General features: G+C 33.1%; 1 protein-coding gene across 2 annotated transcripts in view; it reads right to left on the bottom strand.

The window, feature by feature from the left end:
- The window catches only part of Clic (chloride intracellular channel protein 5), a 134444-nt gene that overhangs the window by 68357 nt on the left and 46006 nt on the right, over positions 1-20081 (bottom strand). For both annotated transcript variants that reach the window (XM_014352201.2, XM_089597854.1), the window contains 2 exons: positions 10146-10451; positions 8139-8465 (listed from right to left, as the gene is read on the bottom strand). In XM_014352201.2, coding sequence (XP_014207687.1) covers positions 8139-8465; positions 10146-10451 — 633 coding nt within the window. The remainder of the gene's footprint in view (positions 1-8138; positions 8466-10145; positions 10452-20081) is intronic.

Below are 20081 nucleotides of genomic sequence, written 5' to 3'. Positions count from 1 at the left end.
ATACTTGGTTTAATTTTTTTCAAAAATTTCAGCGTCAAAAGGCGCTGTTTTTTGTTTATTTTTTCCTATCTTTTTGTGATTATAGACTATGTTCCAAAAATATGGTCAGTACTTCTGACTACGACTCGTTTTCCGGATACAAGAGAATTTCGTCCTCCCTAACACTCATTACGTCACTTTGCGCTTCGTCGAAATTTTCCATTATAAGTACTCTATTATTCTTTTCCGTTATCCTTTACTTTCTACCTGTATGGGAGCGCTTAAACAATTATAAATTCTTGTACGATTCTTTGCGTTACTCCACGATGGTGAGCCTATTTTATTTTAACTTTTATCGCGTGCCTAATTTTATTATCATTGATTCATTTATAATTTTTTTGCTTTCAACTTAATGAATTTTCTTCACGATCCGAAATCTTTCTGACACACGATAAATTACTCTAGTGACGCACCACCGATATTATGAAGAGGATGTGTGACGCAAAATGAATCCAACAACAAAAACAAATTTGTATCACACTAACATTTTTAACAGAACCCCTGGGACAGTATTGATATAACGTTTATTTATAATCTTAAGTACTTACCATATGCTCCCGGCTAGAACGATGGCAACAAAAACCCTTAACATTTTTGTTTGCTCGATCTTCTGTTGTAGTCCCAAGTATTCTTTCGCCTTGGTCTTTTATTTGAAGTTGTTGCTTTTCTCCGTACTTCAGCAACTTTCTGTTTCTTTGATCCCTCTCGTAGCAGTTCCTTATTCACTTCGTGGCACGACACTATGTGTGTTTCCCAAAAATCGCGAGATTTGATACTTAACATCCTTGTTTGCTCGATCTCCTGTTGTAGTCCTGGGTATTCTTTCACCTCGGTTCTTGACTTGAAGTTGCTTATCTCCGTACTTCGGCAACTCCTTGTTCCACAGATGTCTCTTGTAGCAGTTCCTTATTTACTTTGTATCACGACACTACGTGTGTTTCCTAAAAATCGCGAGAGCCAATACCTTACCGTTGACAAAGACGAAAAAAAAAATTCTCTTTTATTTTATTTAATCGCGATGACCATCCCAATTCTGAAACTAAAATTGTTACGTAGGATTCTATGGTCTTGACGTGCGCACCAATTAAATAGTCGAGGAACTAGTATCAACTTCTTTATTTATTCAAAACGAGAGAAAAGCGCGTCGAGTGTGTAAGACCTTTGTTTTTGCTGGTTCCAACCAGAGAGAACGAGCTCCCATCAGCATCCTAACTACATATCTCTTTGCTCTCTCCCACTACAATTGTCTTGAGTAGGCCCAATGAAGAGGAAGCGCACGTGTGGCTTCGATACCGAAAGTGATAATATTTTAGCAGGGCACCTTTTAAATGTCATAATAAATATTTATTTTTATACATTTAATTTGTTACCTTGACAGTATAAAAAATTTTTTTATATTTTTTCATAATTTTAAAAAATTAAAAAAAAATTTTTTTTTACAGTACAAATACAATAATTAATTTTCACTGCGTTTTATTTTTTTACAACTTTTTCATTCACGATTAAAGTGACTTTTGACTTAAGGACGTTCTTCACATACTTAGTGGGGGAAAAATTCAGAGACGTGAGAGGAACGCTAATGTGTGCAATAAAGCTAGCAATTGTTTTTCTCATGTGGAAGTACTTACACACATGATTTTACGCACCCTTCATCCCCTCTTTCTAAATTCATTAAAAAACCAACTTGTTGGTCTATTTGAATATTTGATAGTAATTTAGAAGTAATCTCTTGTGCCGAAAAAATTGGGAGATTTTTACAAATCGTATAGATGCCATTTAACATAATTTTTTAATGAGGTTACATGTTAAATATCAATTTTTTTTAATGTAACAAATATAAAATAATGTTACAGTCAAACGAGCTGCAATTTTTGTGGGTTCTTTTTATACTATTTCAATATAATGTAACGAGTTCTTATGTTCGCGAAATATCGTGAAGAGTGATATGTGACGAAAATAACAAGGAACATATGCTGTTTTTTAGTTCAATTTCCGTTTGTTCTTTTTTTTCTCTTTGTTTTGTTTTGTTCAAATGGGCCCAACAAGAGCCAATAAGTCATAGAAGGCGCGATATCGCTTGCGGTAAGACTATGCGCAAGTCGTCGTCATAGACGGCCAATCACAATGTAAAGCGCCAAGGGGCCTCGGCACCCACCCGTACCGTATGTCCCGCACCTACAAGCTCTGGTAGCGGCTACCGCTCGATCTCTTCGGTACCCAGGAGCTCCGCGAGCGCACGGGCAAGAGGCATTCTCTGCTTGGCACTGGCTTGATCGAGTCTTTCGGTTTTTCTGAGGCTGGTAGGGAATCCGCCATCCCGCGTACCGTGTTCGCGAGCCCATGTGGTGCCCATTCTCGCGTTCTTGCTTCAATGCATATACCTAATTTGCTTCAATGCAAAAATTGTAACCCTTCAATGCTCGCTTAAATCTTTTATTTGCTTAAAGGTACTGAGCCTATATTTGTTTAAATACGCTTTCTTTTGTATGCTCCAATGCCCTTCATATTTTTTCTTTTGCTTAAGTGCCAGCTCGCAGCTCATTCTTATTTTCAAACTGTACTTTGTTCATTCGATTATATGTGCAAGCGTAAATTTTGTTGAATATATGATTTTGTATTAAAAGGAATTCTTGCATAAAGCCATTGGTACCTTAATTAAATACATATCCTTACAATGGGTGATCCCATAAGTCCACTCTTAGCAGAGATTTTTATGAATGACTTAGAAAATAAAATTATGGAACATGGTCTTAGTAAAAATTTTCTCTTTTGGTATCAGTACGTGGATGACGTTATTTGTTGTTGGACTGGTACAAAAAGGCAACTAAATTTATTTTTCAAACATATAAATACATTACATAAAAATATTGAATTCACTATGGAACAAGAAAACAACAATAGAATTAATTTTTTGGATTTAACAATACATAGAACTCATGATCAACTAGAGTATAGTATTTTCCATAAACCTACCCACACAGATTCCACAATACATAAAAATTCAATTCATCCGTACTCGCATAAAATGTCTGCATTCAAAAGTTATATTCACAGACTCTTTCCCATACTTTTAAACTCTGAGAACTATACTAAAGAATTAAAAATAATTAAACAAATAGCTCACAATAATGGCTATGATTCCAACATTATCGACAAGTTAATTAAAAATATACAGTATAAGAAAGCTATAAGCAAAGTTTTCCCTCAGTCCGCAAGAGAAACTGCACCGTATCATGTAATTACTTACTTACTTAGATTACTAGATTACTTAGACTAATTACTTAGATTAAACAGCACTTGAAGGAGTACAATATAAACATAGGTTTTAAATCAAATAAAACTTTACAAACTATCATCAAAAATAATAAAGATCAGACCGAAAAAGAAAACAAATCAGGCATTTACGAACTTAGTTATGGTTCTTGTGATAAGAAATATAGAGGACAGACAGGTAGAGCTTTCAAGTTTAGACTCAAGGAACACGAAAATGCCTACGAAAAACAACTAGATACTTCTAATTATGCCAATCACATTCTTAAATGTAATCATATTTACAATAACAATTTTAAGATTTTACACACATGTAACAAAGGATTAAAATTAGATGCATTAGAAGCACTAGAAATTAATAAATTAAAAGACTCTAATATCTTATTGAATGACATGTTTAATTTGAATAATTCGCCTCTACTTAATTTAGCTTTGAAATGACCAGTATTATTGACTATATACGAAATGTATGCATTTGTGTGTGTACGTATGAATGTATGAATGTATGTATGTATATAGCCCCTGTTATCTGATTGTCGACCACGGCGCAGCGTGTATGTTCTTGATAGAACGCTGTATATTATTAAGTCTTGATGTACATCTGTCTGACGAAGGTACTGTGATACCGAAACAGCTGTAACACGTTTTTAACGAAGAAAGTGAAGATCGACAGTACATAATAAGTCTACTTTTTCATTTAATTAAATACATATCGTTCGATTATTTACCACCTTGGCGAATAAGAGCTTTTCCATAAAAATGCGTGTTAAAAGTGACAGCCAGCGCCTATACCCTACTATCACCTGGCACTTTGCTGAGTGTAAGATAACGTGGCCAGGAAGACAAGGCCAAATAGATGTCTGTTACTCCATTGTAGTTGCTTCACCTTGGGACCCAGAATGACATGTAGCGTCTCTACTCATGAAAAAGTCGGAATCCTGGAGAGAAGCTAGTGGCATTCAATTCACGTAGTTTATATGTCTTTTTAAATATCTTAAAAGTCGAGTGTTTCATGATTCCCTAACATTCCCTCGAAATTATGTCCTTGAATAATCAATCCCCTGAATGAATTCCCAAAGTTGGAGTTTCTGAAAGAAAGAAAAGCGAGTCTATTGTTATCAATATAAACAACTATTAACCTCGTTTGCATAACTGCCATAATATCTGTTGTCGATAAAAATTCGTTGTGTTTCTGTAAAATTTTTTTGATAAAAATTTGTCGTGCAGGAGTGAAATTTGAAATTGATAAAAATAAATACGAAACTAGAAATAGTAAATAAAGTGCTGGAATTGTAAGAAACTGTATGGTAAGGAATGCATGGCAAGAGCCATACCTGTCTGCACTCCGGATGGAAACAAAGTTGTCAACGTCATGAAAGGTCCAGACGTTTCTAAACATACACATCCTCCGAATCGAGAGGAGACCGAAGCTGAAAAAAAATGTTGAAACTGAAACGCAAAGCTGAAACTTATTTCGATGATCATCCCCTGGCAGCAATATTATGAGAATAATTAGCTGATGTCAACTCAGGGGTGATTAGTTACATACTAGAAAGAGGAAATGTATAACAAACTATATGTCTTGTAAGAAACAAAAATCAATTACCTAGTCCCATTTTAATTAGAGATGTATATGATATACCTGAAAGTAATCGCAAAACGGCAACAAACGATCAGTTTTTAATGTATGACTCAAGGGACTTTGGTGACCTGGCAGAAAATTGAGTGCTCATTTTTGCAACGAGAAGGAACATTAAGCTCTTGATGTTAATTTTAATGTGACTTTAAGACAGAACTTACAGGGTTCTGCAATAAAATGTAAACTTTGCATTGTGATTCATAATTTGCGATTTTGAAAATGTGTAAATTCAGTTGCATAGTTGGCTCCTCACATTTTGTGCAAGTGTTCAGAGCACTTGAAAATGTTTTCAGAACATCTCCTAGTTGTGATTAGGAAGTTGTCACATTGCCACTTGGAAACGGGCTCTGCTGACTTCTAAAGAATCATAAACAATATGCAGCAGCTCTCAACGCGATTATGTTTAAAGGAGCGGAGTACGGTATAACATATTGTCAACCGAAAATGATCTTGTGCGATTTCGAACTGTCTATAAATGCGCGTACACAAATTTTTTCTTACGTGATGATTTGCACTTCTTTTTTTTACCAGAGCCAAAGGCTGTACCATCGCATTCAAATTGAAGGGTTGTAAGTAGCTTATAATGATGCGGAGGAAAAATTTCTTACATCTGAAGAAATAAAAAATTTTGTTGATTATTTTCATGCCACGTATGTGAATGGTATTTCAGCACGAGGTAGACAACGAGCGATACCACCACGGTATGCTATTTATAGATGGAATCAGTACAATGCGGCTCGCGAAAGTCTGGCAAAAACAAACAACGCGCCTGAGGGTTGGTATCATAAGTTTCATTTATTTATGGCCATAAACTACCCCAACCTGCATTCTTGCATAATGCATTTTCAAAAGAGCAAAAAAATACAAAAATTGCACTCGTCAAGCTTTCTCTTGGAAAAATAGTCAAGGCTGCTACAAAAACGAAATGAGTCGAAGCGCAACTACGGCTTTAAAAAATTCTACTAAATTATAAAACATACGACATCGAGAGCTACCTGAAAGATATTGGGATTGCATACATGTATTTCAGAGATACGATACTTTAGGTGAAAAAACATTTGGGAGATTTTTTATTCGGGGAAATGATCGGGAACGCCCTTGTATAGTAAGACCTGAGGCGTCAAAGTTGTAGAACATTTAATTATAAGTAACTGCTTTTTTATCCTACGCAAAGGCGTTTTCATACTGCAGCCGTCAAAAGTATGAAGATCCTGAAAAATATGATGTATATGTAGTATGTAGTTCATCCAAACGTTGCATCTGATCGATGTTTTGCTCTCAATGTTGCTATATATATGATGAATCTGATACAACGAACAGTTCTTGCTTGCATTTATCAAACTTTTAACGGCTTAATGCCAGAATGCCAGCACTGATTTTCATGGGATAAAAAAACATTAATAATAATATTTACTGCACGTTTTCCGCTATATTATAAAATGCTTACTTTATTAGATTTTTCAAGAAATCTGCAGACTATGTGGATTGATACCACTAGCTTTCCCTCATGTTTAACTTAATCGACACCATGGGCGCTTGCGCATATCGTTTTATTCCCTCCAGGTTCATGATTGTTCTCAATACAAGTACATACATTGCACCTACGTAGTACGTAACCGTATTTTTACGCACCCACGGTAATGCCACATAATAAGTAGGTATTGACTACGAGTACATCTTTGGTGGCGCCGCCAATACCAGAGTTGAGTACCAAATTTTCTAGCATGAAAGCATTGGATCTTATGGGAACGGTTCTATTTTAATTAACTATAATTCTACTTTCATGTGGTAATTTATATAATTAGTACTTCTTACAAGAGATTGGTATACTTAATCGATTTTAAATTATTTTGAAGTGATTACTCTCTTCGTTACGTAGTCGAAATTATTCTATACTAGCCAGGCAAGGTCAGTCAGCCCATTAGATGAGTCGTAAAAATAGGTATTCGCTGTGTGCAAGTGTATTGGCACCATTTGATGGTCAAATGGTGCGTAATTTCAGGACTTGAGGGGATCTAATTCTATAAACAGCAAATATAAGTTTACAGATTTATTACGACAGTAAACATGAAAGCAACAATAATTTCAACAGTCATGAACATCCTAGTTGTCTGTTATGTACAATGTTAAAGCAAAAAGTTACACCAACATCCGAATTATTGAAATAAAAACGCCACTAAAGCCAGTAACATAACCTCAAATTGTAGTATCAAAGCAGAACAAACTCATCTCGACCGTAAAGTTACGCAGGTATGACGTAAATGACGATAAGTGACATCTCCAATTGCTTTATTTTATTAATTACCATTTGTATTATTAAAGATTACATTCAATATCTTTTCATTAAAAAAGCTGTGAACCATAAGTTTATCATGATAATAATTATTTTTACTTCTAGTGATTCGAAATATTGAAAAACTCAATAACCCGCAATCAACACTGTTATGAGTCCTCAAGAGTCCGAAGATTTTGCACATTTCTCTCACCATGGGCTCTTAGATCGCTTTTTTTACCCCCTTTAAGAACTTACACACAGCGCATTGCTGATACGTGTTATTTACTTGAAGAGCCCCATGACCCGTGTTTTCTTGTTTTTCTGATATGTTTGATGTGTTTTTATTGAATAATTTTTTTTTGATAAACTATTCCAATATCTTGTAATAAATACCAGTTCGATAAACTGTTACATAAAAATAGAATTGAAGTAAATTAAAATAGAACTGTTCCCATTAGATCCAATGTTTTCATGTTGCAAAATTTGGTACTAAACTCCGGCATTGGCGGCGTCACCTGAGATGTGCTCGTAGTTAATACATGAGAGCTAAGTGATTTTAAGGTAAGGCAACTACAGCAGATGTCTATTCGGCTTTTTCATCCAGCTTATGTAATCTTATAGCTATATCTTCTTTTTTGTGTTCCCAGTCTTACTAATCCCACAACGCATAAAAAAGTTTTAGTCTTGTACCAATCAATTTTTTAAGGTAAAATAGCATCTTGTGTTTGCCTATTTGTGTGAAATAATTTTTTCTTATTGAATAAAGCATGTTAATTAATAATACTAAGTTATTTATTTATTTAAAAAATTAATGAACACATACATAATGGACCTTACCATGGTAACGAAAATGCTAAGAGTATTTAAAATCATACAATAAATTCAATAGACTTAAAATAATATGATGAAACTAACCTGTTGAAGCTTATAATGATTAATTATATCTTGGTCAGCCGGGCAGCTTTGGAGGAAAGCGTCAAGTCTGTACATGTGATGCATGTACCGCCACAAGTGCACCATGCTCTCTGGTATCTCGAAGTCAGCAAAGTACTTGCCAGCAACGCGGATGTGCTGCAGCCGAGGCATAAGCTCACAATCAAAACAGCACATAGTATCACCAGTAAGGAAACGTGTACCCTTGCGGCCCAAGTGATCGTCGATCTTGCGTAGGTGAGCCATCAGTGATGATGACTTTGGATCTTTGTCTTTGTCCTTCGCGTTGAGCAACAGGAGCTTCAATTTCTATGGATTTAAGAATACTTTTTGTACTACAAAAGATAAGAAAAAATACCTCTGTCAAAAACAATTTAATAGAAACTAATAGTTGAGTAAAACACAAAATCATGGTTTATTTTTTGTGCACTTTTTTAAGGTTTTATTGTATGAAAGAGGCACAACTATTGGTGTACTTTGTGCATCAATCCTCGATACATCATTGATCATATTTATTTTTTAAGATTGTTTATGTCAGAGTAGACGACTATATCAATACATTGAGTACAACTGGGTGTGTATTCATGTGTAGTCCTGTGAGCTGTTCTCGTTCCACTAGTCAACTGGATTTAGGCTACCACAGCGCATATACGAGTATGCCGAAAGTCCATGTACTCATTTATAAATAAAACGTGTAAGAAATTTGCATAAAGAAAAAGAGTGTTGTCTGTAATCATAAATTAACTAAAAAGCAAAAATGATTCCCATGTTCTTGTATTACTTTCCCTCCTTCATACACATCCAGTTTCAGTGACAATAGTCAAAATTAATAAAATAATTAGCTTTTTAAGAAAAAAGTTACTGTCTTAATATTCATTTACTTTCACTTACGAGAGCGATAGGAGCTTGCCTTTTCTATTTATATCTCTGTAGGTCAGTTTAGTACATAAGATAAAAAAGAATATTCAAACGTGCATACAAGAAAAGAGCTTATGAAACAAGTAATTTGCTGCAAGCCAATAGAACAACGATTTTTCAAAGAGTCTCTTTTTGTTTTAAACTTTAAAATTATCCTTAAGTTTAGTAATTAAATACAGTAGCTTACTGATAGGAAACAACTACATACTTGTAAATAACAATACATGATATTCTAACCACTGAAATATTATATTACTATTGAATTAATAAATACAGACGATGTATGCATAATGACATAAAGCTGACGTCACTCTTTGTAAGTATAACCGAAATATAAATTCAGCTGAATCTGTCTAAGTTGTATATGCCTAGTAAGCTGACTTAAGAGCGGACTCGTTGTTTAAACTCAATCAAGGTTAGTAGATTAGAATTTTATGATTATGTGTTATTGTGGAGTATACTTTGTTTTATCGTGGGGAATACATAAGCGAGACTTTGTGTTTTTTATTGTTGTAAAAAGCTAAAAATACGTGTACGAATTTGATTTTATTTTATTCTTTATTTTTTTTGACAATATTCTTGTCTTTGCTTGAGTGGGAATAATTTATAAAACCTCCTTAGTACACAATTCTTAATGTGATTATTACATCACAATTTATTAGCGTTAATCTATTCTTTGTTATTGTATTGTACTAATGTCATTATTTGTTTTGATAATATTCAAGTTTTTGTTTCTTTATTTTAATTTTCATATAAGTTTTAAAAACGAATGAGATCAAAAAAACAAACGAAATTTTTATCTCATGCTACTCAACTATGTATGCGTACATTTTTTGTTCAGAACCTAATATTAACTTGTTTGCTGAAATTTTTAATAAAATTTTACTGTAACACGAGGTAAGTAATATTTAATTAAAAAATCATAGATTCAAAAACAAGGATTTATATTCTTGAAATAACATACAAAATTTCAAGATAAGAAATCAAGTTAGGTTTTATTTATTTTTTTAACGTCTTTTTAAGCCAATACTATTGGGGTTTGTTAGTAACAAAAATACAAAACAAACGTACGCTAAAGACATTTTCGACAAGAGTAGCGACATCTTTGTCCTGAATAAAAAGATTGTGACCACCAGGTATGTTCTTCATGATATGTCGCTCGATCTTCTCGTTCTCGAGGATAGCATCACCGTTATCGATTAGAATAGGTGGTGGTGTTGCTTGAAAATTAGTGCGAAAGTCTGGCGGTGGCTTTTGCATATCAACTGTCGTAACTTTCAATGAGATTGTCTTCAGTTCGGCAAGCAAGTAAAGGTCCATAAAGTACTCTTGGCAAAACAGACAAGCGCCTTTTCTACGGCCATCTATCGTGGAAGCCTGAAACAAGAAAATTTAGAAATATATTAACATTAACAATCATTTTACTTGTCAAATTTAATCGTAACCATAAATTACCAAGCGTGTAATTTCATAAGACATTAAATTAAAATAGTACACATTAAAAAAAGCGTTTTTTTTAATTCTAAAATGTTTTTACTACGTAGCATTATCGCTTGAGTTTGATGCACATTTTACTAGTATACCACACAATATTTTTTACCCTAAGGAGCTAGAAAATAAGTCCCAGCACCCTAACTAACGTTGTTAAATATGAGTTGCTAACAACAGGTACAAAGTGAGTGTATAGTTAGAAAATGTAGTATTTTAAGTTTAGCCAAACTTGCGCAAACGTTCATGTTTGGCGAAACTTTGGCCAAGCTTGGGCAATGAGAAAACCACAAACTTAAGTCATCCCAAAGTTTCGCCAAACATAACTTTTCGCAATTTTGGCCAAACTTAAAAATTTTTACGCGAGATTTACTATTTGATATGTGGTACGATCAAATAAAGCTCCCTACCCCTTAAAGTAAAACTTTTTACCTTTTAGTAGGTGAAAACTGAAAAAAATTTGAATAAAAGATTTTTTAAGAAAAGTTGTTTCTTGGAAAACTTTTACATGTTATTTTATCTGGTGTATTTTCCAGCAGGCTTCGAATTTTTTAAACTCTACACCCACTTAAGGAGGCTTGGGCATTTGGTGTCGTATCTATTGAGGGGCCCGTGTGGGACACTTATTATACAAATGATTCTTTGTATTATTTTTTTACAATAATATTGATCATACACACGGGTCAATAAAATAGCAATAATACGCAGAAAAGTCATTGGGGAAATCGATATTAAAATATGTATTAGTTTTCCCAAGGTACCGTGTGTAAAGTTGACGACCCTGCTACTATATAACTGACAACACCGCACCTTGTTTATTCTGCTGTCATACACCTACACTTAAGCTGGACTGGAATCTGTCAAGTTAGCCAATGACTTTTTAGATGAAATTTATCTTATGGACGCACATAATGCATTAAATGATGTTTTAGTGTTACAAAAACTTGTTAAAAGTGGCCTTTGGGGGTGGGCGACTTTGAACAAGGGGGGTGTAGTTGGAAGAGATCGGAGTCACTCTCAAGTGTCTCAAGCCTTCACTTTAGGTTAAACAACGATGGTGGTACTATGTCCAATGTTGTTGGTGTAGTGTCTCCATTTGATTCCTCGGAATCTGACTCATCGGAGAGATGTGGCGTTTGAGCAGTGATGCGTAGAGGCCTCGATGGGTTGATCGCCAGGTTGACCGGTGGGTGTTTGTTGTTGTTATTTTTTTTTTTTGAGGGTAAAAAAGGGTGTAGACAAGTGTTTTTGTATTGGTACAGTGATATTTATTGAATATGTACTTTAAGTAATTGAGTGGCTTAAGAGGTATGCATTACACATATTTGCATAACTCGGATCGATCTATCAGTCGTCACACAGTCCTTCTTATATACTTTACGTCGCTTTCTTACTTGCGATTTTGGTCACTACCTGGCGAGCAATAGGTGGTACTATCAAGTACTAGTTGGAAGTCGGTGCTGCGCGCGAAATTTCAAAATTCAAATTTATGTAGAAACGATCTAATTTAAGAAAAATGATTTTTTTAATGTACGATAATTAATAAAATAATGCCCCGGATGGTAACAAACTTATTCATAAGATTTGTGTTGACACATCTAAAATTATGAAAAGTACAACAAGTACTGAATTTATAATAATACGAAAGCTAGATTACAAAAAATCAAAGAGAATAAGAACTCAATGACATATTTAACAAACATAAAATCAGCTATGAAAAAAAAAAAATTTCTAAGGCTGGTATTGATCAAACAATGCTCCTCAAAGCAACTAAAACTGAAGGATAAAACGGTTTGACATTCCTATTAGAGGAAAATCTGAAGAATAAACCACAAGTTACCACCAACAAAAGAATCGTCTAAAATATTTTTGATCAGCTGGGTAAAAGAAAATAGTGTGTATATTGTTTGTTATAAATGCTATAGAACGGTAAATAAATGCTTCTAACAAAGTTAATTATATTCGATTAGTTATTATTTAATAACTACATTATTTTATTTTCAGTTTATTAAAATTATTTTTCAATTACTAGTATACAGAATGTACCATTATTCACTTTCACGTATGCTGTCTATTTAAATGGCGCGCCATCTTATTGATGCACTGTTGTAACTTTGATGGCACATGCACACTCACAGTACTTGAACAAAACACTTCTCGCGTTTGACGTTTTCCTCGCTATTTTCTCAAAATTTAACGTGGTGATTCTATCCTTTCTTTTTAAAATAATAAATTCTTTATAATCTAAACTACATGTATCAATTTGATGTGTGGGCTCACAGCTTTTTATTGCGGTATGGTAAACGTAAATGTACATATTCATGGAATGTGTCCCAATTATGAAAAACTTTGGCGTATCATTAATTTTTTATGTGTAAATAATATATACAGATATATAAAAAATTGCACTGAAATCCTTAATAATTCATTATTATGGTGACAAAAATATGAAAACAATTGACAGTGCCATAATCAAATAATAATATGTTAATTAAAGCATCACTCAAATCTTGAACAAGTCAGTAACTTTTAGACGGTGATGCCTGATTTATGGGATTATTTGTTTGCAATGTATTTAAAATTTCCGTAAAAAAAATTATAACTATAATACTTAAAATGTAATATAAGAGTTTTAAAGTAAGTATTTTATGAAACGTTTGTGTTTAATATAAGTAATAATTTTTTTAATAGATGATTCCAAATTATGTAAATATATTTTGTTCTATGCCGTATTTATGAAATGCAGTCTGAAATTTTCCATAAATATGGCAACGCCTTCCACATGCTTGTGTACATATTTATGGAATCTGTTTTCAAAGGTACAGCTTGATTTGGTTATGATTCTTCTTATTGTGATGAAGTAAACAATTTGGAAGTAAATAAGACTTAGTTGCTGTTAACAAGAAAATAACATAAATTGTAAAGTAAAATAGTTAATATTCAATATATAAGTAGCTCGTTAATCTTGTGAGTGTCAGTTTTTGTTTGAACGTACAATTTAATCTCAAATGTAAACAAATATTCCATTATCATTTCTTTACAATACTCAATTACTTACTTAATTAATAACTTTTTGCATTACACTTGTTGTTATTGCAGACAAACACACGACATTGAGATCAAAATATCATTTTATTCTTTAACATAAAATCCAAAAAAAAAAAAATTATTTTTCAAAGCAAGTGGACAAGAAAAATAAAAAAAAGATGCTGTCACAAAAACTAAGAGTAAGATTTAAAAAAGGATATATTGTATATGATATATAAAATATATCAAGATAATTTAGAAAAGGCAATAAAGTCTGTTGGAAAAGAAAATCTTTAAAACAAGTGGCAGAAAGCTTTGGAATCCCTGTTACTACTTGGCATAGGAAAGTGAAGAATCCAGGTAAGGAAAGCTTACATATAGAATGTAAGTTTGTAAACAAAAAGCCTCGTAGGCACTGGTATGAAGGCTTTCTCAAGAGGCATCCAGATTTGAGTGTACGTGCACCTCAAAACTTATCCTTGGTGAGAGCTTCTGTAAGAGAAGCTGATCTGAGAAACTGGTTTAATGAGGTTGAAAGCCATTTGAAAGATAAAAATTTGATAAATATAGATAGTTCTTGTGTTTTCAACTGTGATGAGACCAGTATTATGCTTAATCCCAAGTCACAAAAAGTTCTAGCAGAGAAGGGGTCGCGTAGTGTCTATAGAATTGTGGGCGATAATGAAAAGGAGTAACTTACAACACTCTTTGTGTACAGTTCTGATGGAACCCGAGTATCTCCAATGATTTTATTCAAGTGTAAAGAGAGATTACCCCAAAAAATAGCAGAAAGTATTCTAGAAGGCTGGGGAGTAGGGCTTTCAGATTCAGGATGGATGACATCAAAAACATTTTATGAATATCTAACTTAAGTTTTTCACCCATGGTTGATTAAGAATAATATAACTTTTCCTGTTGTTATGTACTTTGATGGGCACTCATCGCACATGGCAATGCCTACAGTTCCATTTTGTATGAAAAACAAGATTGAATTGAAATCATTGTTTCCCAACTCCACCTATATCCTTCAGCCACTAGATATTGGCTTTTTTCATCCTTTTAAAGAGGCTTGGAAAAGATCTGTACCACAGTGGCTCAAAGAAAATTATCTTATAAAATTGGAAAGGCATCATTTTGCTCCAGTTTTGTACTTAGCTCTGGATTCAATGATAGAAGAAAAAAGTATTATAGTATACATTTTTAAGGCAACTGGTTTAATGCCTTTTAATCCAGATATTTTGAACTACAATGTTCTGGAAAAAGGATGAAAGAAAAAAGACTCCACAATGTAAAATTGTGAAAAAAACAATATCTTTTTGGACTTTGAAGAACATATTGACAAATATTTATGAAACAGATTTCAACAATGTGAAAATACAGGTATATAGGAAGGTGATATTGAAAATAAAGGTATTTTCAACTTTTGGCTACAATTGAAACGGAAAAATACTGGTTAATATTCAGTATTTTTTATTTACTTATTTGTATCACTGCACAATATTTAAATTTTTAATTATTTTTTATTTCAGTTCGATTAATCATAAATTTTAAAAGACATATTCTTAATTTTAAGCGTATAAATAAATCTAACAAAAACTTTTTTATGTAACAGGTATTAAAGTAGAAATTTTTTACATCTTTAACACTGATTTTTTTTATTTAGATTTCACGTCGCAATCAAAGCCTGTTATAAAAAATGACCGTATTTTGAATAATCAGAACGTAAAATTAGTCAAGGAACCTCCACCTGAAAATTTACAGTTTATAAGTAATCTAGAAATAGTTAATACAGATAATCAAACTTTACCTACAAGTCATACTACAAGTAATTTTAACAGTAATTTACTGCATTCAGAAGTGATTTTGCCTACAACCAGTAATTCTGATATTTAGAATGGAGATGTAAACTTTAGCTCCATCGAAGATTTAGAAATTATCTTTGAACCTGTGCCTCCCAACAAGTCCCATCAGATGTTGAAAAACAATCTAATGATAATACTATCGCGTTGGGACTATCCAGTAGACAGCGATGCTGATGTGACAAAAATTTTAAATCCTACCGACACAAACAGTCGGTCTAATTCAAATTTACAAGTTAACCCATTAAATAATATAGAGGAACAAACAGGTTTGTCAAACATTGTTTATTATCATATCAATCGTAAATAGTTCGATTATTACATTTTACGTTTTTTCACGTTAAAATTGTTTATTTTTATAGAATCTACAGTGTTTAAACTAATGAAGTATCACTTCAGATCAAAGAAAACAATGTGTCAATTATGACAAATGGTCAGACAACTAAATATCTGGTATCACAAAAATATGTTCATATAGTAACGAATAATTAAGCCTTATAATTAGGGGCCTGTCCAAGTTTTTCGCAAGCGTTAGTTTTTCCTGAAAAATATTAACCGAAAAAAAGTAACTTAAAAGTGAATAAAAAAAATCGATCTAAACTACCAGCTGTGGAAAAATCCAAAGAATGGATTAAACAAAATGAAGAGAAAGAAAAAATTCGGCAGCAGAAAGGGGAAGCCTCTTTGATGAAAAAAAAATTTCTCAAAGAAAAGAGAAAGATAACAGAAAAAATAAAGGCTATTCAGAAGAATATGAAGACAGAAAAACAATAATATGCGCTAAATTTTTATTTTTCCTTATTGAGATTACAGATATAATTTTAAATTTAAGTGAATTCATTGTTTTAATTCAAACATTTTATAAAATGTGTGTTAAGTTGCATTTTAAGTCCTACATGTAAGGCCTCTTTTTATAAGTAAGTTACTTTTTAGTAATAAAAATAAATAATTAGTAACACATAGATTCATTTAATATTTACTGCATCCTCATGAATTATTTTTAAAAATTCATTAAAGATTATTTTTTATGTTTTTCCACGTTTTTTATAATAAGGACATACCGTATGGAATATATGTAGAGCGCTGAAATTTTTTTTCGTAAATACGTTTATGCATTTTTTACAGTTTTATCGGTATTTTTTATAATTGATTGTTTTTATTTCAATTTTTCCAACGGAAAATAAATGAAATAAAATAAAATAAATAAATTCATAGATCATTATTCCATCATATAGAAAAAAAATTACATCATTAACTACTATCAGTTTTTTATAATAAAAGAATAAAATCCGTAGCCTCATTTTCTTTCCATAATATGTACATTTACCTTAGTCAATTGAATTTTAGGTTTAGTAAAGTTACGTGTTAAAATGACGAATTTTCAGAAGCGATTTTCTCGAAAATAAATGTGTTGACCTACCCATTTTTTTCATAAAAAATCTAGAATAATTTATTGACATAATCTCTAAATTTCAGAGCTAGTCAGCATTTTATTTAAAATCGCCCAAGCCTCCTTAAAAATAGTAATTATAACTTCGCAATGTCACGGTTTGAGGGTACTAAGTTGAATACGGTACTTCCATAATAGGTGAACAGATTAGTCTATAGTACATGTAGTTATCTTAAAGTGAAACTAGTTTTGATATGGTTTGTCTGACAAAGGCCTCAAAAATGAGTTATATATTAAACATAAATTTGTACATTTTTTCGAAGCAAAGAATACGCTATTAATAGTGAGTTTTTATCATAACTTTTTTTTGTAGCCTACTGATAAGAAATGCAAGGAAGAAAAGTTGCTTGTTTTTTCATTTCGTAATGAGTTTTGGAAGCAAATTACATCTGGGAGGAAAAGTTTGTGTTGGCGGTAAAACACTGCTGATTTAAATTTTTCAAGTTCGGCTAATTTTCAAGTCTCCATAGGAAACTTTTATTTCCTGATTGTGTAAGTATTCAGAGCAATTTCATAACGTTTTATCAGTTTTTTTCATATGTATTCCAAAAAAAATTTGTCAACTGTTTATTTATATCTAGTCGTTTTGATTTATTAAAATAATTACACCTCTCCGTAGAAGGCTTTTAATATTTTTGATGTATTCACTTTATATAAATAGTAAAAAAATAATTCATTTATGTTTTTTAGTATTTGAGAAAAAGTAACAGCGTCGTGTTACGTTAGCGCAACGATTTATTCGAGTCTAAGCTTGCCCTTAATAACTCGGAACTCGCACTGGGCACGTAGGTGGGACGCAGGGCTAGAAGATAGCTAATTTGAATGATATGGGATATTGGCAACGGGGTTCAATTGTTTAGAGAAAATCAAGTTGTGTTGAATTAAATCGGTTATTTTGCAGTATCCCGATGCACTCACTCACGGCAGGGCTAAGGTTTGTCAACTTACCTGGAGCGGCGTATCGAAGGGTGTCCCGTTCGCAATCTAGAATCCACCCGTACCATTACGAGTAAAAGTATCGTTTTTAGAAATTACGTAAAGGGGGCTGACTGTATTTTAGTTCGCGACCCGTCTAGAATCTACCAATACCGTAAGGAGTATTGGTGTTTGTTCTAGATTTTTAAGGTGATTCAATCGCTTATTTTATTCCCGTAGGTCCTGGGGTAACAATACCGTTGCATATAATGGTGTGTACGTTAATTCAATTATTTCTCAGTGTTCCGATGATACCACTACCGTATCGAGTAATGGTGTGCGCGTTAGAGTTTATGCCCACGCCGGAAAGGAGAGGGGAAAAAGAAATTAAAAGTGTGATATACTTTGAACATTTAATTTTATTCAAAACAGAAAAAACTTGTCCACGCGGCGAACTAGCGCGAGGTGTCCGTATCCGAAATTAAAACCGCGCTCGTGGAGGACCGTAAGATAGCAGAAGAGGACTCTAACTATCTAGTCGACCGTTCAATAGTAAAATTTTAACTGGACTGTGTCCTCACCTCATGGTAGACTGGAAGGTAGCAGAGATGGACTATTACTACTCAGTCTACCGTTCGATAGGTGAAAAAAAGAGAGTGCAGTTTTGGAGCCTTCGGGCATTTTTATAAAAAGTAGCGGACCTCGGTGACGCGCTGCTTCGAGAACGACGTAGGAAAACTTGCCGGGGGAAAATCTTGAAGAAGATACAATAGCCAAAAATCTAATTGGCTAGAACTGCTCCAGTTTAGCCACTCAGAAATTGGCACTTCCCACATCTAGCTCACTCTCCTTCGTGCGTCAAGAAAAGGGAAGGTGATTCACTTACTCATGCCCTTCTTTTCTCCTTAACGTCCAAATTTTACAGAATTTTATTATAACTTAATATTAAGATTAAGATAGAATGTTACTAATATTTACTTATGCTAAACACCCTTCGTTTACTCAACTGAACTCGTTGCAAAAAAAACGGTGAAAATCGCTTAACAATTCAATTAATGCTCGGGTGAATAAACGATCGGTGTGTTATGATGTATCAATTAACACTAATACTTAAACAGCAGTAACAGTGGCCGTTGCCATAATAACTTATAATTATAGTATTAGTGGTAGTAGTTATGATAATAATTATAATCATAATAATACTAGTAATAATAATAATAAAAATAAAAATAATTATTGTAGTAGTAAGAATAATGATGAAAATAACAGTATTTCGTCTGTTGCGAGCTTACATAATTAAGTTTACGAGAAATTTGACTGATTATAGTGTTGACTATAGTGTTGCAAAAGTTATTCAGAATTTTGATAGAATTTTAGTCAACATGTTGATCGCTGCTAGTCGTTCGAGAGGGAGTCGGCTCGTGGTGCCTTGTTGCTGGCTAGCGGTGTAGTGTGTATGGGTTGTTTCTAGCAATGTGCGACAACTTTGGCATTTACTATTATTTTCGCTTGATTTATTCGAGTTATTCTAATGTTTAATATTATGTCACTTAATCTTAAGCTAAAGTTATATTAGCATTTAATATTACATTTCAGTTTAGCTGTTCTCAGTTAAACTTTCGAATCTATGGTTATTTCATTTTTATGCAACGAAAACAATTTTGTTTGTTTTTCATTTCCGGTTAGCATGGGCCAGCGTGCATGTACATGAATCATCATTGTGCTGCAGGTAGAGTAACTTGTAGGTGATTCACCTCTTTTCAGATGCACGTTGGTCCTTGCTCAAAATACTTCAAAATAACATGAAAAATTCTTCAGGCATGAGCGGGGAAAAATTCATAGTAATTTTAGTCCACCTATATTACAGTAGATGAAAAAGTATTTAATATTGTCAAGTTAGCAAAACTGCGATTACAATGGTTTAAATTGATATTGCACATTACTTAATGTTAAATCAAAATGAATAACTACAATAAAAATTTAAAACAATCTTTAAAATCAAGGCTATTAAATATAAACATATGCATTTGCATTAAACACGCTTTATCCCTCGAGTTTCGCCCAGATGCGTAAAGGCCCCTCCTCTCATCCCGTTGAGAGCGAGCTGGCCTCTGAAATTCTCCGTTATTTTCTTTCTTCTTTCTTTTCTTATGCCCTTTTGTCTTCTAGGGGAGTGGTCTTTACGGACCTGTCCCATGCGGGAAGGTTAGTTTTCAGTCGGTAGGCGCAACGGGTGAATCCAACACTACTACTGGATTCGCTGAGGTG

The sequence above is a fragment of the Copidosoma floridanum genome, unplaced genomic scaffold, assembly GCF_036245765.1.
Source record: "Copidosoma floridanum isolate Cflo_tuat_1 unplaced genomic scaffold, Cflo_Japanese_pri ptg000040l, whole genome shotgun sequence".
In the NCBI taxonomy this organism is placed as follows: Eukaryota; Metazoa; Arthropoda; class Insecta; order Hymenoptera; family Encyrtidae; genus Copidosoma; species Copidosoma floridanum.
Note: the sequence above shows the minus strand (reverse complement) of the source record. Positions and strands in the feature narration are given on the sequence as shown.